The 21,646-nt window shown below is 36.0% G+C and overlaps 1 protein-coding gene across 4 annotated transcripts in view; it reads right to left on the bottom strand.

The window, feature by feature from the left end:
- The window catches only part of LOC109046199 (dachshund homolog 2-like), a 133,177-nt gene that overhangs the window by 66,154 nt on the left and 45,377 nt on the right, over positions 1-21,646 (bottom strand). For all 4 annotated transcript variants that reach the window (XM_042711163.1, XM_042711164.1, XM_042711160.1 and 1 more), the window contains exon 2: positions 6,184-6,299. In XM_042711163.1, the coding sequence (XP_042567097.1) occupies positions 6,184-6,299 (116 nt within the window). The remainder of the gene's footprint in view (positions 1-6,183; positions 6,300-21,646) is intronic.

The following is a 21,646-nucleotide window of genomic DNA, read 5'->3' as shown; positions in this document are numbered from 1 at the left end:
CATTACTAGTTTTCAATTACAGTTAAACTATACAGTTCAATTTTAAATTTTATTAAAAAAAATTAAAAAGACCTAAATTACCTCACCATATAGTGAAAAAAAATATATTACATTTAATGGGCAGTAAATGTAATTGTAGGCAATTTTATTGTAAAATACTGTAAAACTGATGAAGTACAAAAGTATGCATTACCTTGTAGTCCACAGTGGAAAATCTATATTATATTCAACAGGATAATACTAATGTAATAATTAATGTAAAGTAATAATGTACAATAAATAAATATAAAAATAAACCAAGTCCCATTCCAAACAAACACATATGACAATAAATTTGATATTCTTATTTTTGTTATCAATTATGTGTCATATTGATATAAAGTCTGTTTTTTGCCAGACAAAGTTTGATGACATTTAATTTGATATTTGGTTTCTATTGTACTTTCTGCATTATTATACTAGTTATCAGTTTATTTTAATCCAGAAAAAAAAAATATTTCAGCCGTTCAAAGTATATTGATATATTCACTTTATTTATATAGTTATGAAATGTAAAACATACAGGCACCAGCATGTCTCCTGTAAGGCCTGAAACATTATTACTGAATTACAGTGAATTTCTGGTAAATTTAACTTCTTGGTGTCTCTGCATATTAAGCTGTGATATACAGTATGATCAAGAGAGTCTACACTTTCACTTACAGTTAACAACTCTGCATTAAATACATCAACAACTACTTCCATACCCTTCAAACTTTGAATTTTGGTCACAAATGTAACCCGGGGGATTAAAAGGGTTAAAAAAAAATTACTAAACAGACAGACATAACCCACCTCAGACATAAAAAAAAAAAAAAAAGATGTCAAAAAGTCACAGGTGTGCTAATGACATTGAGACTGTGAGAGGTTTCTCACTCTCTTTCTCCGACACCAAAAAAACAATTTGCAAATTACGAGCTTAATTTGTGTTCAACTGTGGATTTTTTTTTTCAGCTGACTTGTCAATTGACTGCCATATGTTATATCCGCACGACTGTGCCACCTCAAGATGTGCGTGTTAACACATGACTCCTTAACGACATTTTACAAACCTAACAAAAGTGCAAAATTAAGTTTGTTGTTGCTATAGGCCTACACACGCGTTCTCGTGAATCACAGGTTTAGCCAAACATAAAGGCTCACTGGTTCTTACTGATATCTATATTCCTGGCAGCACAAAGCTTTGGTCTCACACAGTTTGAAAGGCTTAGCGTTCATTAGGATGCAGGAGACGGGATGCACTGGCCCATATGTCACTAAACAGATCTCCATGTTTTATTTATCCTAGCTCTTTTTCTACACACACATACACACACACACACACACACACACACACACACACACACACACACACACACACAGTTAACCCCTCCAGTCAGAGTGCAATGCAAGTGACCAGCTCTAATACAGACAAGGGAAGAGGCCACAGAGTAAAACTTGACTGGTTTATGTAAAATATTTTGAGTACGATCACCAATAAATTATCACCAAGTAACCTATGACATTACCTAAATACCAACCATAACAAACTAAGACAGCTTCAAGTTATGCCATCATATCTTTGTTTAGAAAACCTATGACATTACCGAAGTAGCATGGGTAACAAACTGCGAATTCATATTGACCTTAAGTCTGACCAGATGACCTTAAGTCTGACTACTTTTTGAGGTAACCCACCATTTTCATCCAAAAAAAATAAAATAAAAAAATCTTCTTGACTAGCCAAAAAATTCTAACAGAAACAACATCAAACAATGAGACTGTAGGTGCTTGAAAAGAAGATGTCTTGTGTGTGCGAGAGTGCTTACAGGTGCATGACGGAGCCAGCGGCAGTCTTAAATACTCCTGCACTGAGTGCGCTGTGTGTTTCTGCACATGTGTGTGTGTGAGTGAGTTTAGGGAGGGGGGCAACAGAAGGGGGGATAAACAGATGGAGAAACTGATAAACAAATCCCAAAAGTCACACATCAAACACCAAAGTCACCAGCTAGGCCTGCAACACCCACAAACAAAAAAAAAAAAAATATATGCATTTTTTTTTTTTTTGTTTTTTTGTGTGTGTGTGTGTGTGTGTTTGTAGACAGGTTTGTGTCGCCTTCTACAAGTGTGTATGTATGAGATGGAAGGCCGGGGACATGTGTGTGTGTGTGTGTGTGGGAATGTGTGAGTTTGAGAGAGTGTTCAAGTGTCCTTTCACTGACATTTTTGTATCAGTGCCGCCCATCAGTTATCTGTTATCAGCGGTGGGCCCAGACTCGAACCCCGAACAGGCAGTGAGTTGTCAAATACCCTGTGTTCAGTCAACTACATGAAGATTATTAGATTTTTTTTCTTCACATTTTCTGAAACAAAAAGTGTTTTTGGTTGGCAGGGCGTTGCTAGGGTGTGGCTTATTGGCTCAAAACAAAAGAGCACAACTTTAAAAGCAATATTTCAGTTCAATACAAGTTAAGCAGTCGACAAAAATTATATTCGTATTGTCTCTACATAAGAAGTGATTTTTAATTGTCTCTCTTTAAAACAAACAAAGAAAACAAATGGTTACAGTGATGCATTTACAGTGGAAGTGATTGGGGCTTCTCTGTAAATGTTAAAATACTCACTGTTTCAATAAAATAGCCACAAGACATTAACAGTATACATGATTTTAACATTTTCTGAGTGAATTTATATTCAGTTTTGCAAATTCATTGCCATGACAATACCAACAGTTACCCTAAAAAGGCCATAAAAGTGACGATAACAACTTTACAGCTCAAACAATACACAACTTTTAATGGAAGTATAAATGTGAGTGCTTTTACTAAATTATAATCTTCATTTTTCTGCTTATAAATCCTCCAAATCCCCATTTACTTCTATTGTAAGTGCTTCATCGTAACCTTGTTTTTTGCTTTTTTACAAAGAAAACAATGGATGAGTTGAAATGATTTGATCTTAACTCACTGACCCAGGAATAAGTCTCTTAAACTGATATTCTGATCTCTAGATATGGCTTTGGTCAATTCTTCAAAGGGTTTCTCTTTAAAAGTCTATGGGATTTTGACGTTTTTAATAGTCCACCAGGTGAAAATCATTAAGTTTTCAGAAGTAAAAGCACACCTCTTGTCAATAAGCCGCACAGTTTCAGGTATCATGCCCAAAGCACAAACAACACAAGTTATTCTAATGTCTCTCTCTCCTCCGCTCAAGTGCCACAGGCTTATAATGTTTCTGTCAACAGCAATCCAGGAAACCAAACGCAAAAACAAACCCCACAACAACACCTGGTTTCCCAGCACCCCCTACTGCATTCAGACGCTCCATCCTGACTGCAAAAACAGGGCTTCGAGAGGAGATAAAAACACTTAATTTCTCCAGAGACACCGTTTTTTCTCTTTCTGAGGGTGAGGATGAGCATTGATATCCTCCACTGAGCGCCGTATCAGCCGAGCGCCACTTTGTTCTGCCTAATTATGGCGTTAGCAGGAAATAACAGCACAAATTGCTGCTAATAATTAAATGACAAGTTTGATCAGAATCTGCTGATGTGTTAGTAATGCTGCTAGAATGTGACAATAGTTACGGTGCCTCAGATGTAAATCTAATGCACTGATGTATGGCCACACATGCAAAATAGAATCTTTAACAGATTCTAACAGATATATATCATAATGAAATAATACATGTATAGATACAATTATAAAATAAACAATTGAAATAAAAAATGAAACATTAAAATGATGTACAGTATATATCATAAGATTTGTTATTTCATTTTATTACAACATGAATTCATTATAAATACACACTTGTATAATTACTGACTATAATAAGGACAACTGTAATTAGAATTCATACTAGATTAATATTACAACCAATACTAATTACATTCATTTTTACCTCATTAAAAAGTCACAAATCTAGTAATTTGCTGTGAAAGATCACAAATTTAGTCGTCTTTGATAATTGTGGCTCATTTACGAGTTAATATTTTCAGGCGGTATATTACCATGAATGCTGTATCTCAGTGGAAGGGTGATACGTCTATTTTAAAATGTATGTAAAAGTGTAGATGATTTACATTTTAGATGAAGCAGCTTGACTTTATCACTTTAGAGTGCGCTGTCTATTCTTACTGGAATACATGCAAGTAACTGGAGAAATGCAAGTGGAAACGAGTGATTGTTCAGTACAAACATTCAGAGTAAGTTCAGCTCCTCAAGTTTCACAATATGTTGATACTGCTCTCACGGAGGATAGACGGAGGCATCCTGACATACATGTGGATGTCCGTTCTTTTAGTGCTGCATGGAATTACAGCAGAAAGACCCGAGGGGTCTGGAACACAACCGGATAGAGTCCAAAACAAACACTTTAGTTCATTTAACATGTTTAAAATGGTAAATGATACCAGTAACTACCATCTAGAAGAAATACATACTTAAAAGTTACACTATCAGGCACAACTCAGTTGTTGTTGTTGTTTTGTTTTTGAAATTAGTCTTTTATATTCAACAGGGCTGCATCTATTTGATCAATGTAATTTATTCCTGTGATGAAATATTGAATTTTCAGCAAATTATCCTTCAGATCATTCTAATATGCTGATTTGCTGCTCAAGAAACATTGTTATTATTTTCTTAATGTTTTTGTGGAAACTGTGACTACAAAAAATATATAATATAATATAATATAATATAATATAATATAATATAATATAATATAATATAATATAATTTATTTATAATATATATTATATTATTCAGCAAGCAAAGTCATTTATAATATAACAAAAAAATTCTTAAAAAAAAATAAGAAATGATACACTAAAGACCATATGTAATGATTTTGATTACAGGAACAAATAAAATAACAAAAAATATAAAAAAAAACAAAAAATAAAAAAAAAAATATAAAACATAATAATATTCTACAATATTACTTCTTTTACTGGACATTTTAATCAAATAGATGCAGCCTTGGTGAGCACAAAAAATAAAAAAAAAATAATAATAATAATAATAAATAATAAACACAAAAAATAATAATAAACACAAAAATAAAAACGTTTAATGATTCCAAAATTATGAGCAGCAGTGTATAGTCTACATTAAATATCATTGCTAAAAATAAAAATTCATGCTCACGTTTCATGAATGAGTAATTTACAAACAAATCACATAACAAAAAAAAAAAAGTTTTATGATTTTTCATGTTAGGTAAGAATGGTTTTATGAACGATTCACACAGAAATTCATGCTCACGTTTCATGAATGAGGCCCATAATGTCAGTGTCCCTATTAACTCACATTGCTCTCAAATCGCATCACATCCTACAAAGTCAGACTTTTGTTGGCGTTGGGGACGGCGAGATGAGCAGAGGGACTGAGAGAAATGTGGACGCACATTTTAAAGAGCTCCTTCCCCCCGGTGCGGCCAGCAGAAATAACAACAGAGTCATCTAAAATCAATCAGCGGGGCCGGCTAACGGACTGCTCCGGCTACTCCGCGCGGCGCAGATCGATACACGCGCTGGCCATTGTGAGAGCTAAATTGCCACTACCATCAGCAATTTAGAGAACTGAAGCTAAAAGGCAAGAAGGGGAGAGGAGAGCGGACATGACGTTAACGTATCCAAACACGGCGCTAAACAACACACACGGTTTACTCGTAAATATAAATACACAAACAAACACGCAGGTGATGTCCAGTGGTTTGGGATTTGGTCTAAAAGTGATCAAACAATTCCTCTGAAACAGATTGTATTCCAAAGGAAGGATAGATGAAAGAGGGATGACAAGAGAGAAAGAGAGAAAGCAAATGCGTGCACAGGAAAAAAGCAAAGAGGCTACAGAAATCCAATAGTTTAACCTCTGTTTGAGACGCAGTGGTGGCCAGTGAAGGACAGAGGGGGAAATCAATATGAGCTGATTTGCAGAAGGTGGAAGAGTGGGAGGAAGAGAGAAAGGAGAGTGAGAGAGATGGGACAGCATAGATAAAATTAAAAAAAAAAATCCAGATTTCAGAGAATAAAGAAAAATCAAGCATAAGTGAGACAAAATGTTCATATACGTGGTTTTACACACTGGCGTCCGTCTGAGCACGTGTCGTTCACTGACAGGTGAGGCTGGTATTTTTAGGTCTTGCAGGTGGGTGTCTTACCTGTCGGGGAGAGCAGACCGGGAGACAGCAGCCCGTGAACGCTGTGAGGAAGCAGACGAGAGCTGTCCTGCATCGCCACACCGAGAGAACGCTTGGGAGGACGACCGGGCCGAGAACTGCACAGAAAAAAACGACAACAGGGGTTTAATATGCCATGAAATACATTCACATCTACATTTTTACTTGATCATGTACAGTAGGTCACATGGTCACATGATTGAGAGCTGTGTTTTGATTGGTGAACAAACAAATATAGGTCAATGACATGACCCTCATTCATTAAAAAAAAAAAAAAAATAGAAAAGGAAATTCTTGAATACACATGATGACATGATATGATATATCACTCACAATATAAAGCTTTTTTTCTGAATAATTTAAATTTTTGATAAAGAAGAAAAAAGCCTCATTTAAAAAGGAAATTCTTGACAAGAAAATGTTAAATAGTTATAATTAATAATTTAGTTATTAATATGTATAATTGTCTACTATTATTCCTTAGGGAAAAAAAAACCTTTTTTTTTCTTAATAGTAATAATATTATTTTGTAATAGTATTTTTTTTTTTTTTTACATTTTTGATTGTTTGTTGTTTTTGTTAGATTGTGGTACAACCAATATCAAAATTTGACATTTTTTCATGAGAAGGTAAGGTTAGATCTGGTTGTAAAATGCCATGTTGTGTGACTCCCTAAAAACTTGATAACATTTATTAATAGAAATTTATGCTATTTGCATAACCAAACAAAACAAAACTTCTGCCCTGAAAACTGTATTTTTATTTTATTTTTTTTACCTGTATGAGACCAACAAGAATACAAAGAGCAAATTTATAAGAAATTGGCACATATATTTTTCCCCTTTTCTTAATCACCAGCGTTACTACAAATGCTGCAAATGTATATTATATATCCATATATTCTACGGGATTCTATTTTACACAGACATCAAACAAACATAGATATGGTTACCCATCATCCCCTATCATGATAGATACATGAACAAGCACAGCTTTAGAATCCCGTTCTGCTAACATACAACACGCCAGACAAATTATTCAACAAAAAACACAATCACACACACACTTATCTCCCACACTTCATTGTGAGACGGCCTATCAAAGAGACAGGTACATGACAGTTCGAAACCTGTGCAAGGGTGCTGGCAGAGCAAAATAAGCCAGAAAAGCAAAATGCTAATTCTACTGCTGCATATCATTGGATCTTGTCCAAGTACATCAAGCAGCAAGTGTTTTTCACCGTTCTATTAATACTGCAGTGCTAACAAACACAAACCAGAGAAGAATCACCACTAAACAGATCGTAGTAAAGCAAAGAGGAAGAACAGCACAGTGGTCAATTTGTTCTTAATAGTATTACACTGCAGTTTCAGAGAGTATTACATAGAAGTTTCACAAGTAATTCATAGCAGCATACAATGCATGCACATATAGCCAAAGTAGACAACTGAAGTCAACACAAAACAGTATTTGCAACCAGTTTATATCCATAATGTGATGTATTTTTTAAGCCCAAATGCAAGTTTGCTACTTATTGCAGAGAACAAATTAAATATCATCCGTATTGTTAACATAAACATAAAAACTTTGATGTCATTAGTTCATAACATTAAAAAAAATAATAATAAGTTTTGTTCATTGCAAATTTGTGGAAATGTTTTATTTTTATTTATTTTTTCTCACAATTTCGAGTTTACTTCTCACAATAGTTTTTTTCACCATGGAATAAAAAAAAAAATAGGTCAGTGTTTTTAATTTCTCACAATATCTCAGAATTTTTATATCACAATTCTGACTTTTTTCTCACAATTGCAAGTTTAACATCTCACAACTGCAGAATTGCAAGAAAATTATTATTCTATTATTTCTCAAATTTTTAATCAGAATTTTGAGTTTATATCTCGCAGTTCTGACTTTTTTCTGAAAATTGTTAGAAAAAAAGTATAATTAGTACAATTAACTTTTAATGTTTTTTGTGTGTGTGTGTGTGTGTGTGTGTGTGTGTGTGTGTGTGTGTGTGTAATGTATGTATGGTATGTATTCAGTTTCAGCTCCTGGGCTAAACTGTACTTCCATCACTCTCAGATCTTCATTCTCTAAGACCTCAGTAGTGCACTTATATGTATTTTTAAGTAATTACATTTCAGACTATACTGTAGTCAAACAATTCCAATGAACAGAAAATTTACTAGAAGCAAAATGGATCGATGGTAAACTTCAAACGACCCCTTCAGCTTCCAGTTCTGTCCGTTAGGTACCGTACTGACCTTCCTCCCTTTCCTGCCTCAAGATATCCCAGTTTGACTTGCTGATCTGTTGACAAGCTTGTCATGGTCCGTGGGCAAATGGGAATCACTTTGGAACGTCACATTACTAATCCAATTAAAAACTACGGACAGTGGAGCGTGGTGGAAAAGAGAGGCAATCAACATGACTCACTTTAGCCGTTGTAGTGCCTGTAAGTGGAGAGCAGTCGATGGAGTTTACCGTACTGTAAAAAAAACACGTCAGCACAGTTTGCCAGACCACAATTCCTCTCTAGTGCGGATAAAATGAAAGGAGTCTTTGATTCAGGGAGAGTTCGACACACTAATTTTTAGCCTTGTTTTGTTTGTCTTTTTACTCCGAGAAAATGTTTCATTGAAAAACTCACTTTATATGACTTTTTACTGATTTTATTGACAGATAATGTAGAGGTGGGATCGAGACATGACACAGGGCGGATTCAAACTGGTGTCTCCCAACACCTAACCACTAGGCCACAGGTGAGAAAGAAACTTCTTATAACTTATTGTATTAAAAATAATCCACAAAGACCTTTGTGTGCAAAGGCCTGAGTTTGTTTCAGAGTTGGTTTTTACATAATTCTGACAAAAGCCACGTTGGAAAACAATCAATTACCTCAGTGTTCCGATAACACAACTCCATTTCCTCGGAGGAAAGCAAATTAGAAAACAGCATGGTGGGGCAGCAAATGATTCTGCGGGGTCACTGTGGTGCAGAAAGAAAAATCAGCTTAATGTCAAAAGATCCCGCCTTTGATGACGGTCAGCTACTAACTTGAAATCGCACATCTGTTGAAAAAAAACTTAAGCAGACGTTTCCGGTCGTGCTTAAAGCGAGATGGAAAACCATTTCCTGTTAAGCTCTACATCAACATACTGTATGTGTGCTGAAGAACAAGAAGAGTTCCTTCTTCCCTCATTTGGAGCATCTGACTCACTTGCTCCTTTCGAGCATTCCTAATCGAGGCGTGCCCGAGGTACAAGATAGAAAAAAAGCCAACATGCTGGAGTCGTTAGAAATCTGCAGTCAGGCGATTGTGCATGAACAGGCACTTGACTCCCGCGGGACTCTTAAAGCTATTTTCTTATTTAGCTCCACTTTGACTGCGTATTGTTAGAGGCCGAGCAGTTCTTTCCTCACTCGTGACAGGTGCTTCCCTTATATAAAACCCATCCTTTCATTTCCAAGAGTGCTTTTGGAAAGGTACAGCCGTCATGTACTCAACACAATGTTCCAGAAAGAGTACTAGAATTCTGATTGTGTGGAAATATGGGACTTAGTATGATTACTACGAACAAGGATATAGTACTGAAATAAACACATTATTTTCCACATAATGTACATCATTTCTCCTCTATACCCCGCCTTTCTGAAACACGTAGATTTTTACAAAGCTCATCATTCTGAAAAGTGAGTTGTATGCTGATTGGCCAGCTATCCAGTGCGTTATGATTGGCTAAAAACCACAAGCATGTGACGGAAGTGTTACACCCCTTACCATACTGTGATGCCGTGTGTCCCGGCGCAATGAGACAAGAACCCATTACAAACGAGGCAGTTGTTGTATCCAGTTGTATCCAACGACAAACAACAAGCACTACTCTACACTGCTCAAGACTCACGTTTGAATCATCAGTGGCAAATTCTTTAAATATGTAAACGTACTTACAGGATGTGAGTCAGAAGCACCAGACTGTCTCTGCAAAGTTGGAATTGCCCCACTTTATAGAAACAACCTTTGTGCACAGAAGCATTGCAGGCTACTGGTTCAGGAAACAGTCCTCATCCTCCACACATCTGAATATTTGGTTTAAACTGTTCTGGAACAGTGTTGTAATTACAACTTAACCACTGATTTCTAGTTGTGTTCTCTTTTGGAAGGCCAAACAAAGTAGTTTCGCTTTCACAACGAAACACACAGCGTCTCCACAACATGGCGCTTGCGGCAACAGCGAGAATAAAAGTTACGCATTCTTTCTTTGCGTGAACATTTGGGCGGCGTTATACAAATCTTCCCACATCATGACGTAGTCAAGTGGGGCGTGTTAGAACGAGCCATTTTAGGTAGATGTGGTTGACTCTTAACTTTTATAAAGAATATCTCTTTGGATTTGAGACTTTAGTCTTTGCAACTTTGCAGATCTTCTTCATGCACCAAGAGCTTGTAACACTCCAGAGAGAAAAGAAAAACTGAAATTGCATCATATCATCCCTTTCATATATTTTTTGAGATTAATTGATTAAATTTCCAGATAAAAAAAGCAAAAAGTTATTCCATAATCTTACAATAATTATGCCTAATAAGATGATATTATATGGTTATGCATATGCTTTAAACCGGGTTCTTTTAGTGTATAAAGGTCACAAAGCATTAGAGCAAAACCCGATCAGCACATTTTGGACCACTTGAGTACTTGTGTTGATTTTGTGCTGCACTTACCAATGTTTTGTCATTAAAAAAAGGGAAACATCCAATGATTTAAAAATGTAATGTTGCATGGTTTTATAGTAGTTCATGCATCATATGGCTTTTATAATGAGATTTTTTATTGATAGCGCACTTTATGTGTAAATGGAAGGCCATTAATCAAAACTCAAATACTTGCCGTGCAAAGAAAAAATTGAGAATTAGCTTTAATAATCAGTTGCCTAAGTATACACTCTAGTATTGTATAATTATCATTTTTGATTATGAAAACTGTGATTATCTGGAAAGATATATTCTCCAATTGAACAGACACCAATATGAATCAAATTTAGAATTTTTTGGGTATTTTGGTGATGATACATGAATGGTAGCAGTACGAGTATTGTGTGAAATGCAAACATTTCCCGAAAATATAATTGGGCAGTTTTACGACAATTTAAGTGGTTTCATGTATAAAAATTTCAACAGTTTTATACATTTTATAGCCTAGTTTTTGCTGCCATAATTAAGCTAAGCATCCAACAATGTGGAGGTGACAGTATCCAAGTTCTTGGGTTCTTACTGTAAAAATAGGATTTATAAGAAAGGCAGAAACAGTACGAAGACTCCTAATCAGAGTGTCCAGACTTTGTCTCCATTAACCGGTTGTAATGCAGGTCTATTGAAGGCTGCTTGTCAGTATATTGAACCGGCACCCTGTGAACTGCTCAGTTCTTCAGTCAATCTGACTGTAATGGAGCCTCTTACACCCTGAGAATTCCCTGATATGGGAATATTTTTCATCTCCCTTTCCCACTCGCAGGCATGATGCCCATGTGCCTTCCCTACAGCCACGACAGACAGTGAAGAGCAGTGAGTATCACACACACACACACACACACACACACACACACACACACACACACACACACTCTCCTCTCTTTTCCGTATCCCATTGGGCTGGAGGAACAGATGGCAGTGAAAAGTCATTCACACGTTACTGCACGTTCCACACGCCGGAGAAGAAAACCCTGTCAGTGCGCTCGTCGCAACCAATCACTCTGCTCAAATCCCCGGCAACAGCATCGCGCTCTGCTGGGGACCGGGGGAAAACTGGGTTACTAAGCACTTTTTATTCTCTCCCGGATTCGTAAATGTGCCCTTGTCATCTTTTAAACGGCCTTATTCAATATTCATGAACAGGCGACACCTGCTTGTCTTGAGACAATGTGGCTGAAAAGATGGGGGCGGGGCCACACGGAAGTTCAGAGGTAGGTAAATCAAACCACACCCCTTTCTGTGGAGTGGGCGTGGCTTAAGAGTTTGTTTGCAGGATCAAACTTTGTTTTAATCTTCTCGTTTAGAGAGAACTGTTTGTAAAATAATATTTAGCCCAAGAAGAAGCAAAGGCCAAGAGTTGGACCGTGGCCGGAGGGGGGTGCGGGAGGACAGAGAGGGAAAACAAAATCAGATTTCCAAAACTATAATGGAAACCAGTTTTAACAACAACAAAGACGGCAGCTGAGGCAAGAGAAAAATGTACGAGTCAGGGTGCCTTTGAAGATATTTAATTAAAATCTAATCCTGCATTCTTAAAGGCTCACATAAATTAAGCTGTCAGTCAGGAGATTTATGCATTCACATTTGCATATTGCATACAATTCATCAATTACTCATGTTTGAAAGGCTTGAGTATCCCAGGGAGAGGAGCTACCAGTGTGCCAGTTCAGAGAGACAGACAGCGAGAGAGAGACAGCATGAGGGAGAGAGACAGACAGAGAGGATGATGGGGCTCCTGGTACCCGCTGATGCCCAAGAGGAGTCAGTCTCCATATGTCCATGCATTCAACCAATACTACTGAAATCCTTTCTCTTGCAAACGTTCACACACACACACACACACACACACACACACACACACACACTGTGCGTGAAGCTGTCCGGTCTCAGACTGTCACATGTAAAGCTCTATTCTCACAGTCAGACAACTGCAGCTGATTTCATTCTGCACTTTGCTCTCAGTGTTATACAACTGAACTAATTAGCGTACACTCGAGCAGACCACAAGTACATGTGGCAGACACAAGCAAAATCATTCACCCTTTACTGATAGTTAATAGAGAAACATTCACATATCTTCAATATGTTATTTCATGACTTAAAGTCTCTCATGCTCACCAAAACTGCATTTACTTGATCAAAAATACAATGAATACTATAATATTGTGAAATATTATTACAATTTATAATAACTGCTTTCTGTGTGAATATTTTTAAAATGTAATGCATTCCTGTGATCAAAGCTGAATTTTCAGTATCATTACTCCAGTTTTCAGTTTCACTGATGCTCAAGAAACATTTAATATTTTTGTGGAAATGAATAAAAAAGTTCAAAAGAATAGCATTTATTTGATTTCAAAATCTTTTGTAACAATATAAACGTCTTTACTGTCACTTTTTTATTAATTCAATGAAGTTTTGTTGAATAGAAGTATTCATTATTTTTTTTTAAATCATATGCAAGTTATATATATGATTTAAAATAATAATAATTAATAATTCTATCCAACAAAAATTTATTGTAACTTCACTTCTTACACTTCTATTAACAAATTTGTTGAATAAAAGTATTAATTTATTTTTAAAAAATCAAATGTAAGTTTGCTTATATATATATATATATAATACACACACACACACACACACACACACACACACACACACACACACACACACACACACATATATATATATATATATATATATATATACGTGTGATTTCTTTTTAAAGAAATTAATACTTATATTCAAAAAAATTAATTGTAACTTCACTTCTTTAATTTCTATTAACAAATTTTACAAACTGAAGTAGGAAACTTCTTCAAAGTTTCATCTATTTTCTGTGATATCACACCACAGATGTAGTCAATAAAGCTTGTATTGTCTTTCTATGGAACTGCATTTCAGTACAGTCAAGGTCACACCTGACATATTCAGGTATGTATGTTCAGTCATCGCTCTTTCTTATAAAGCCATCCAATATTTCTCAGATTAAAGGCCAATGCTTTTAATTTAGGAAAGGCTTTGGCCGTGGTAGGGCTGTTTTTTCCCCACAGGCTCGTCTCACACTGTGTTCCATTATCTTGATTGCGATTGTCAGATGAAGACTATTGTTAACCATAACTAGCGGTTTCGCTGTAGGGTTGAGACAAGCCAAATGCAGGGCGGCGCAACCGAGGAGACGCCAACAAATTAGGAAAACCGTCTCCAACCACCTACCGGTTGGCTAGTTAAATTTCAGAGTGGATGGAGTGTTTAATAATCCGTGGCCAAGAAAAAAACAAAGATGGGGGAAAAACTGCCATTAACGTTGGTAGCTTATAGGAACTTTGCTTAATAGGCACCTAAGGATATTCCAGAAAGCCGGTTATGTATATATATATATATATATATATATATATATATATATATCATATATATATTCGTCAAAAATATATATATATATGTTGTTGTGTGTGTGTGTGTGTGTGTTTATGTAAAAGTGTGACTTTATATATATATATATATATATATGTTTGTTACTTTAATTCTCATCTCACACATTTGCATTCAAAAGTTTTATTTATTTTTTGTACATTTTTAGCTATTTATTTATTGAACAGGACATTTTCTATACATTGTATAGAAAGTATAAGTATAACAGAAGTATAAATATGATACATCTCACCTTCCAATAAATGTGGAAGTAAAATGGCTAAATATACACAGCCATATATCTTTGCAAGTGGACTTTTTTTTAGTTCAATCAATCTTTTGTATTTATATATATAGCATCAAACTAACTATTTAATAGTTAGAAAACTTTTTTTTTTTTTTACTATTTATGATTAACTATTGAAAGGTCCCATTAAAAAAAAACGATTGCACAACAGGCCAGTAGGTGGCATTATGCATAAAGATTGCATATCGCAGTTAAACAAAATAAGAATAAAGAAATATGGCATGCTTCTTCCTAGCATTTGTTTTCATGGTGATTCTTTTAATGGTAAACTTAGTCCTAGTCGCGTTTTTAAAAATCGATAACCGAGAGTAAGAAGGTTTGTGTGTTGGTAAATTAACATTGCTTGCTGCTATGTTTGCAGGCCTACAGTATCCACCTCAAGTATATTAAGGTAATTTAGGAAAATTAGAGGCCTGTCTCTTTACCTAAGTTGGATTATTAAATTCTGAATTGTGTTTGTTGAGGGGGCCGCCCTAACAGATGACCTTATATCAGCTAATGACAGTAAACAAAGGTGTGTTTTTCTAAAATGCCGACTCCTGGGACGCCACCAGAGAAAGGTCAAACACTCAGAACGACAGAGTCCCGTCTATGTGGCATGGTCTCTTTTGCACACATACACACAAATACACATGCTGTCCGGCCCTCACAATGTCGCTTTTGTTCTGCATTATTAACTGAGAGAATTCCTCCGCTTCAAGCTTTTATTAAAAAACTTGGTGCGGCTGTGCGCAAGGAACCGTTTCGGGAAAGGGCCCAGAAAAAACAGTGCATCTCCTGAAGAGAAATCTCCACTCTTTTTCTTTAACTTCTGCCTCTGTCTGACACCGTGTAGCTTTTAGCTTAAGTAACCGCCGATCATAATTTTTCCCTCCTTCTCTCAGCAGTGCCACTACAGAGCTACTGATGGTATTGAATAAATGTCAGATGTCTTCCCCCCTGCTGTCTGCTCTGAGAGCGAGAGGAGAGGAGCGATAGAGAGGTGTTGCCTTATTCATGGTGGGCGGGCGAGTGGGGGGAGGGAGAGTTTGTTTGTGAGCCATTATCTTCAGCCATCAATCACATCCGAGGAACACATGACACGAGCGCATCATATGATTGCACATGGGAGCCTGTGTGTGTGTATGAATATCCATAACAATATGAACGTCCAGTAAGATGATCTTTATTTCTAAATGACACACAAGGCCTTGACACATGCTGCTAAACAGCAGGCCTCCGTGGAAAAGCTCTGCGGATTTACACAGAATTAGTATGTACGACATTCAGAAAGTTCTACACGTCCACAGCCCCTTGGTCTGTTTAAGACATTTTACCATATTGAAATCCATTCCACAATTAATGCAGAAAATGCAATCAAAGTGCACAGCTTATACGTGAACCTTCTGAGCAAAAAACAGCCCACCTTTACAAGATTATATTCATAAATTTGAATGTTAAAGTGAATCAGAAAGGAATTTGTGACATATAAATAAACAGCAGAACATTAATAAAACCAAATTTTTGCTTTAATCTGACTCACAACTACATTTCTGAAAGATCTAGTATAGTGAGCTAGTACATTTAAATGTACACACACACACACACACACATCATATTGATAAAGTGCAACTGTGTGTGTGTGTGTGTGTGTGTGTGTGTGTCATTTCTGAAAGATCTAGTATAGTGAGCTAGTACATTTAAATGTACACACACACACACACACACATCATATTATATCATATTAAAATCCTCCATATACACACACACACACACACACATCATATTATATCATATTAAAATCCTCCATATGCCTGTTCCAGCTGAATGTTTAATCGTTCCTCTTTAGACATGCTGACTTCCTTTTCTCAGCCCTGCATCTCTGTGATTCTGTATTGACTCTTCACTGAACATATGATGAGCCAGTGATTTACCACACGGGGGAATGGACGGACAGAGAGAGAGAGAGGGATGGGAAAGAGGAGGGAGAGGTTGTCGTCACTTGACAGCTCACTGAGATACGACTCAATGCACGGCTCTTAAAAATAGCAGCTCTCTGATAAACAGCACGCTCTCCCTTTAACCCGCAGCAGAGACAGCGGACACAATGTGCCCGACTGCGCTTAAGTTAAGACGTGATAGATTCAAAGCATCCCAGCAATGAGACTCGCTCTAACAGCCTGTTAACAGTGTGTGAGACAAAACAGACAGAGAGATTCCTTATCTTTGTATACTCTCTCTCTCACACACACACCGACGGTCTGTTTTACCCATGCTGCTTTAATACACACTCGTATCAGTCTAAGTAAGTTTGATCTCTTTTTCCATTCCACCTGTTTCTCAGTCTCACTCCATCCATCTCTGTAAATGTTGCATTTCATTCTGTCAAAGCGAGACTTGAATGTTTGAAGTCAACGTGAAATCATGACTGACCCTTTTTACTTTTCTGTGATATGATTTATCAGAGCACAGCATTCTGAAGTCTGACTTACTTGCTCTGCCTCTGAAACAACTTTATTCTGGGTGTCTCTATACATATAAAAACATGGTCTCACATTCTTACGATTTATTGCCTTCTACAACTAAAGACATTAAAACAGAACAATCCTAAACTCCTTATTAACGGGTTTGGGGTTATAATAACCAATTTAATAATTAAACATAACAAATAAAACCCAGAGGGTTGTGTGTAATATTAGTACAAAACAAACATGGATGCGTAATCTCAAAATTTGATTTCTAGAATATATTTAAAATAGTTAAATAATCAGTGTATAATTGCACAACTGTTCAAAAGTTTGGGGCCATATTAATGTTTTTGGATGAAGTCTCTTGATCAAAAATACAGTATTATTGTGAAATTTTATTAGAATTTAAAATAAATAATTATAACAATTTTTAAATAGTAAAAATATATATAAACATTCCTGTGAAGGGATCATTACTTCAGTCTTCAGTGTCACATGATCCTTCAGAAATCATTAATATGCGGATTTGTGCTCAAGAAACTTTTTTGATTATTACCAACATTCAAAACAGTTGTGCTGATTCTTGTTGTGGGAACTGTAATAGATAAACAGAAAGTTAAAAAGAACAACATTCATTTAAACAGAAATATTTTGTAACATTATAAATGTTTTAACTATTACTTTATAATATACTAATTAAACTTTCATAAAAAAAATAAAAAAATAAAGAGAACATAAAAAAATAATAAAATAAAAGCTAATAAAAATAATAAAAGCTAATAAAAAAAAAAAAAAAATATATATATATATATATATAAATATATATATATATATTATATATATTAATAAAATATTTCCTGAAAATTTTATTCTAAAATGGGAAATATATCAGTCTATATGCACAAGATGAGAAAAGCAAAAGATTGTCCTTAAAAAAATATAAAAATCCACAAGAATACAAAAGAAAAGAAAAGACAAAACATAAAAAAAAAAAAAATAGTAGCCATTGACATTATTTGTATATTTCTATTTCAGTGGCTGTCAACTGTTTGGTTACCCACATTTTTAAAATATCCTCTTTTGTGTTCAACAAAAGAAAGAAATTCATACAAACATAAAACTGAGTACATGATGACAGAATTGTAATTTTTCAACAAATGCAATCTCATGACTGTGTTCAGATGAACTTAATGATCAGGACAAAATGTGGCTCACTATCACTTGATTATGGGCTCGTTGCAGACGACACGATTTTACGTTAATGGTCGACTTAAAGCAAACAATTTAGATAGCAAACACACACTATCACCTCACACCTCACCTCAAAACACACACACTTCTCCTATATCCTCTCTCAAGTTGCCAGGTTCAGATCCCACTCAATTAAATTAGTTCTGCTTCCCATAATGCTGCCACTCTCAGCGCCAAAGCTGACAGCAATCGGCTTTCTTCCTACCCGACACAACTGGTGGACGATGAGGACTTTGTGGACCACGGCGGGCGGGATGATGTGTGAGTCTGGGGGGGAGGGGGGGGGGTTGCCTTCAGACAATAGCGAGGGTTGGCACTTAGCTGTACACGGATTAAATTCTCTGACATTATCAACCCGCCTGCTGAATCCGTGCAGGAGGCGGGAGGAACAGGGGTCGGCAAGATGCAGAACAAACCTTCTATCCCTGATGCTCGACATCTCACCGCGGATTACTGTCACTCACCGCCGAGAGAGAGAGAGAGAGAGAGAGAGAGAGAGGAGGCGAGGGTGGGTTACTCTCATTTATTTAATAACCCGCACCCTAATCTGTTTCAAAACAGAGGAGGGAGGGAAAATGTCATGGGAAGATGTTAACACTAGGAGCCGGTAGCTCTTGTACCTACAAACAGTCGTTTCCAAATTTAACAAGTCCTCTGCTTCATCTGTGTGAAGACTGAGGATGCTTCTTTCTCCGGTTGTTTTGGTTGAAACATTTTATTTTGACCCCTGTACTTTTTCCCCACACGACTGGAACAGATTAAAATGTCTCTGAAGTTCTCATGAGAAAATATAGCAGATAGCAGCTATTTTTTCCAGAGAAAGGCTTTATGAAGTAACAAAAACAGCCCTCTTAATGCACCATGAGCTTATATTCCAATGCACTTTTATCTAAAACAACTGACAGTGCATTTATCACTTTGCATGTTCCCTGGGAATAAAACCCATGATCCTAACCCATGATGACTGCTAACGCCACAACAGCATACAGTAAAAAAATGATTGTCATTTTAATAGTAAAAGACCTCAAGAGACCTGTTGATTGATTAAAGGTAAGTTCCGTAACTATAAACAGTGAAAAAAACTGTAATAAATCTAACAGGACATTTAATTTTATTTTACAGTAAGTACTGTTAAATTAACAGTTTTTAAAAAGAACAAGTCATCTTATATTTTACAATGAAAACCCATACACTGACAAACCCAGAATTCCCTGTGTGGCACTTTTGATAGCTTTTCATCAAAATAACCCTTTCTTCTTCTTTTTTTCTTATTAGGTACAGTATGTGCTTTAGGGTTTTATGTTCAATCAATGTTTATTGCTTTATTCTAGTGTCGTGTTCTGATGGTGTTTTGTATTTGTGTGAAAGACACTGTGCACCTTCTATAGTATTCATCAAGTGGATTTTTCATTACCTTCTGTGTTTTTGGTGGTTGTCAGTGTATTAAAAAGGTAGTATGTTGATATATACACATTATATCAATTGATGAAATACAGGTTTAAGTGTACATTTAAGTTCAGTCTGTAAAAACTAAATTTGTTGCTACTTATTTATTACGATAAAGTAATGGCAAACACAGCTGCTGTTTTTGTTGTACATTTCAGTTTGTTTTTACCTGTGGAATCTTTAAAATAAAAAGACAAAAAGTTGAAGTGACTCTTTCTTACCTCTCTATTCTGCACGGTGAATTGCCTGTAATGATTTGACCAGATTACAAGACTTCATGTTCAACACACTGAAAGCTAGGGTGCAGAGCCGGTCAAAAGGTCAGGATTAGGGACTGTTTACAAGGCCGGGGTGAAAGGTCACGGGTCAGGGGCTTAAGACACACAAGTTCAATAGACACAGTAACCTTATTGAGTTTTTCCAGTGGCAGCTGCAAAGCATTTGATACCGCATGGCGCATTGTTTATACCAAAAAGCGCTGCAGCGAATTGATAAATTGCTAAATTAATCCCTTCGCACACATTTGGAATTGCAATGCTTTTTGCTCATTCAGGAGGGTCACCCTGACCCTGTTTTTGTTTTAGGCAGATTGTAGCAGCTTGACTTGATTAAATGCATTTGATCCTTTTAGCAGTGTACAGTTCCATTCATATTGTACTGCGGAGATGGAGGTGAAACATTAAATGATCCGCTCTATGCAGTCACACGCCAAACTGCATGCACAGTGGACACAAGAGCATTTGAAGAGGTGAGGAAAAAAACAACATATGTTTAACAAAAAATGTAAAGATATTATTATAAAAATGTGAATTTCCTTTGAAAATATGTAGATTAATAGATGTGAATGAGCAGAAAGGGATCGCTATATTTTAGTGCAAACCATACATAAAAAAATAATAAAAAATCATTAGAATATGACCAAAATCTTACATCATTGTATGATTAATTTTACTTTAATATAGTAATTTAATTTAATTAATTTTAATTCAATTAATTTAGGTTTTGCTGAAATTATCATTATTACGATTATTATTACTACAACTATTTGATAATGTAGTGAATTAAATAGTTTACAAATGTAAGACACCACATCTGATTATCATTTGATTATTTTCTTCTTTTTTTGGACCTTGATGGACATTTGAATGAGCTTTGTTGAAAGCAGTGGTAAAATCGCGAATAAAATCCCTTTCAATGTGATAGCTAGCACTTTGCACTGCGCTGTCTAGATGCATTTTTAATTCACCCCTATCAAGTTTAGATATGATATGCCACTTATCTTCATGCTCTAACAGGTCACCATGGCAATGGCTATCTGATCAATTTCCTGCCCTCGCCTGTGTATCCTGAGTTACCATAAACGTTCATTACCATTGCTTTGCTATCACTAATGTTTGAAGAGCACATCTAACGTTGGGTACAGACATAAAGTTGAGAATAAACAATGCTTTGAAACGTGTTACATCTGCTCCTTCAGTTACAATTACATTATATGTTGAGTGCAAACACACATAGACACTCACAGGCTCTATAGTCATTCACTTGAAATGCGACTAACGACAGATCACACAGTGCCTGAATTACGAGCATTTCACTTCACTTTCATGAGCAACACCTACCGGATTCGCTCTAATTTGATGCAGACCGAGGCAGACGTGGAAAATCAATAGTGGGCCATGAGAGTGGATTTTTGTCCTATCAAAAGATGCCACGAATGGCCGTCACTTTGCTAGAAACATTCCTCTTTTGAAGGTCTTTCCAATTAAACTAATGGTTTGGCCTGTTGAATGACTATTTATTCAGGCAAGAGTGAAACTGGGTGCTCTG

Source organism: Cyprinus carpio, chromosome A21 (genome assembly GCF_018340385.1).
Source record: "Cyprinus carpio isolate SPL01 chromosome A21, ASM1834038v1, whole genome shotgun sequence".
Classification (NCBI taxonomy): domain Eukaryota; kingdom Metazoa; phylum Chordata; class Actinopteri; order Cypriniformes; family Cyprinidae; genus Cyprinus; species Cyprinus carpio.
This window is presented reverse-complemented; position numbering and strand designations above follow the sequence as displayed.